Source organism: Fulmarus glacialis, unplaced genomic scaffold (genome assembly GCF_000690835.1).
Source record: "Fulmarus glacialis isolate BGI_N327 unplaced genomic scaffold, ASM69083v1 scaffold3929, whole genome shotgun sequence".
Classification (NCBI taxonomy): Eukaryota; Metazoa; Chordata; class Aves; order Procellariiformes; family Procellariidae; genus Fulmarus; species Fulmarus glacialis.
The window spans coordinates 201,583-204,861 of record NW_009231280.1 but is presented as its reverse complement, the minus strand read 5'-3'; the positions used below and the strand labels follow the sequence as shown (position 1 = coordinate 204,861).

At 40.6% G+C, this 3,279-nt stretch overlaps 1 protein-coding gene across 1 annotated transcript in view; it reads left to right on the top strand.

The window, feature by feature from the left end:
• KALRN (kalirin, RhoGEF kinase) overlaps positions 1 to 3,279 on the top strand; it is a gene marked incomplete at both ends in the record, with an annotated part of 195,652 nt that overhangs the window by 3,288 nt on the left and 189,085 nt on the right. The window contains one exon of the mRNA XM_009584498.1: positions 1,443 to 1,565. Coding sequence (XP_009582793.1) covers positions 1,443 to 1,565 — 123 coding nt within the window. The remainder of the gene's footprint in view (positions 1 to 1,442; positions 1,566 to 3,279) is intronic.

Genomic DNA, 3,279 nt, shown 5'->3' with positions numbered 1-3,279 from the left:
GGAAATGCTGAGTTTATTGTGGTAATCTTAGGTGACCCACACAGGGCTTTTTCTCTACTCTTAGGAGCACCATCTTTACAGGGAACGGATAACCGACCCCAAGAAACTACAGCAACATACAGTGCCTGAGCAGTGGGCTCTGAGTGTTCTTCAGCTGTCACAGGTCAAAAATTGTTATTCAGTGCTAAAGAACAAAACACCTCTTGACTGGAGGACACGTAAATCTTATAACAAAGATCTGGACTGATCCTTTGACTGTAAGGTGGTTGCTTAGAAGCTGTATCACTTGCCTTTTCACCTTAAAACACCTTCTTTAACACCAGGGACTGTATTGACCTGACCTCCACTGCCTCTATAATTAGTTTTTCTTTCCTTATAATGAATTAATAAGTTGGGTTTTTTATTATGAAAGACTCCTTATTAATGGACAGTTCCCCAGCTTGCTGGGATGGAGATGAGGGAACATGGTTTGAAGGGATTCTGTAACAAAAATGTTTGCAGAAAAGAAGAAATCTGAGATTGTAATGCCTGCAGAGCTGTAGACAGGAGTAAAGAATGAAATGTTCTCACTTTGAATGCATTTAGTCTCTAACATAACACAGAACAAGCCAAAACGTAAACACACTATCTCCTAGCTTACTTGTGACAGCTTATAATGAATGACCGTGCTGCAGATTGAAGTGTCACATTAACGTGCTACAAAATAAGGAATGAGTTTCATCAGCTTTATTCAATATCTTTCTATCTGTGTCTGAAGTACTGAACTATCCATTTTGCTTGGAAATACCTTTGGAAGTGGGAGAGGTTGAAATGTGTACTCTTTATAGATACTAATAAAATACTTTTTTTTTTCTTTTTCTCTCTTCATCCCAAAAATAATAAGTGGAAGATAGACTGGGTTCTGGCTTTGGAATTGGAAAGGTCTAGGAAATATAAGTGTAGGAAGTCAACTGGCTATTTGGATGTAACATTTGGAAACTTTATGTATGACGAAAAAGAAGGGGGGGCAAGAAAATCCCATCAATAATATTTATGGAATTTTTGGTCCATTTCTGGATTAAGGGTACTTTATGAACTGCTAGATCTTCGGTCAGTGAAGCAACCCCTGATTTTAGGCCCCTCTGCTGCCATCTTTCTATATATGAAATTCCCATTACTTACAGGAAAAGACTATAGGATCAGCTTACTGAGGAACATGCTTCATGAATTGTTTCCTGACCTATCGTTCTGTTAATAACGAAATACGGTGATAACTTAAATGCTTCCATTGCTCGACCACAGTTTATTGTGATGAGGAACATAGATGAGGTTTTTTGTCTGTGTTGCATATACATCTGTCTCAGAACTGTGGATTTTTATATTTTGCACTGTCTCTTATTTTTTTCATTACTGTCTAACACTTTTTATTTTTTTCCCCCTCTGTCCTGTGTGCATACTTCTAGATGTTTGACTGGATCAGCCACAACAAAGAATTGTTCCTGCAGAGTCACACGGAGATCGGCGTGAGCTACCAACATGCCCTTGACCTACAGACACAGCACAATCACTTTGCCATGAATTCCATGGTGAGTTGAGGGCACGCTGTGAACAGCGGGTCTGTGTGCGTGAGTGAGGAAAGGGCCGGCACGTGAGGCCACCTCTAGTTCAGAGAGCACTGTGGACCTGTGAGAGGTGAAGTAAGGAAGGTCAGGCTGGGCTGTGGCAGCAGCACTCTTTCTGGGAAGCAGAGTATTGCTCTGTCCACCCAGACACTGATATATTATTATTTCCTTGACTTAAAAGCAGCACAGTCCTGTGGAGTTTGTTTACATTTTGGAGAGCAAATACAATATTTTTTAAAGTTTTTGACATTTCTTTGACTGGGTGTTAATGAGAGCTGTAGGTGGCACGTTAAGGTACTTTTCAAAACCTTGAAGAAGAGACACTAATCAAGCTGTCAGTTGTGGCCACAGTGGGATTTTGGCTTTTTCAGTAGTTAATTGGTCTGTCTTTTTGAACACATCTCAATTTACCTTAGGTTTAAAAAAAAAAACAAAACAAACAAGAAAAAAAAGCATCGTTATACATTTGTAAGTGCTTTGCTCACTTTCTTATTCTTTCCAGGCACAAGGTATTTGTTCTGGAAACTGCTCTGCTTTCAGTACAGAAATGAGGACAGAATGTATTGATGTTTTGATTGTTGCACTGGGTTAGAAAAATGTGTGCATATCCCCTGCTGCAATTGCACAATGCAGAGATGAGCCCTCTCTGAATGCTCTCTGTCAACTACACAAAAGCTTGCCCCGAGTAAACCAATTCCTACAGGTGTACCTCTTCATGCTGTGCACGGTCAGACTACAGTTGCACTGGGGCTGAGACCTCAAAGGTGGTGGTTGATGTTTAAGTTGATGTTGTAAGTCACTAGAGAGCCACACCTTGCTACGCCACCAAAGGGTAAGGTGTTCGAGAGCACCTATCCGAAAAGTGAAAAAGAAGTCCTGACTACCCAAGGTTGTTACAGACCACACACTGCTTTCATATTACAGCTGTTAACCCTAGTATCCTGGCCAAATTCCAGATTAGGTAATTAACTTCTGTGACCTAAATTCCACCCGCCATTTCCACCTACCTAGTTATTCCTCACTAAAGCACTGTGCCTCGCTAGGGCATTGCATAACAGTGGAAGATGAAAAATGTTTATAATGTCTATTAATGTATTTATTGTGATTATAATTGAAAGGAGCACTGAAAAACAAGCTCTAGGCACCTGATTGTTAAGCTTGCCATCACAATGCCATCTAGCAAAATACAGGATAGCGCAGCCTCCATATAACACTGCTGCTCACAGAATCCTAACAAATAAATGGGTTCTGGAGGTTAGTGCATTAAAAGTCATTTGGATTATGAAAGATGCAAAGTCAGTCATAATTCTTCAGAAAATACCATTAAAAAAGTCAAGCTGGAGAACCTCGCTTTATCCTTTTTGTGGTACTGTCTGGTACTATTTTCTTAAAATAACTGGGAGCTAAACTTTGAAAGAGATAATTGTTGTTAGTAGAAAATTAATGGGTGCCAGGGAGGGTGCCACCTAATGGAAGAAAAATTATTTTCCTCCATTCTTCTTCCATCTGTCCCCAGGTGAACTTTTGGGAATGAGGAATGCAAGGAAGTGAGACATTTGCAAAGATCTTGGGGGAACTTCTGGGGGCAGGGACCTCTCACTGCACTGTGGCTTGCAGCTTTGCCATCTCAGTGCTGCCAAACTCCCATCTAATAGAGCTGCCCAGGAGAGAGACCTTT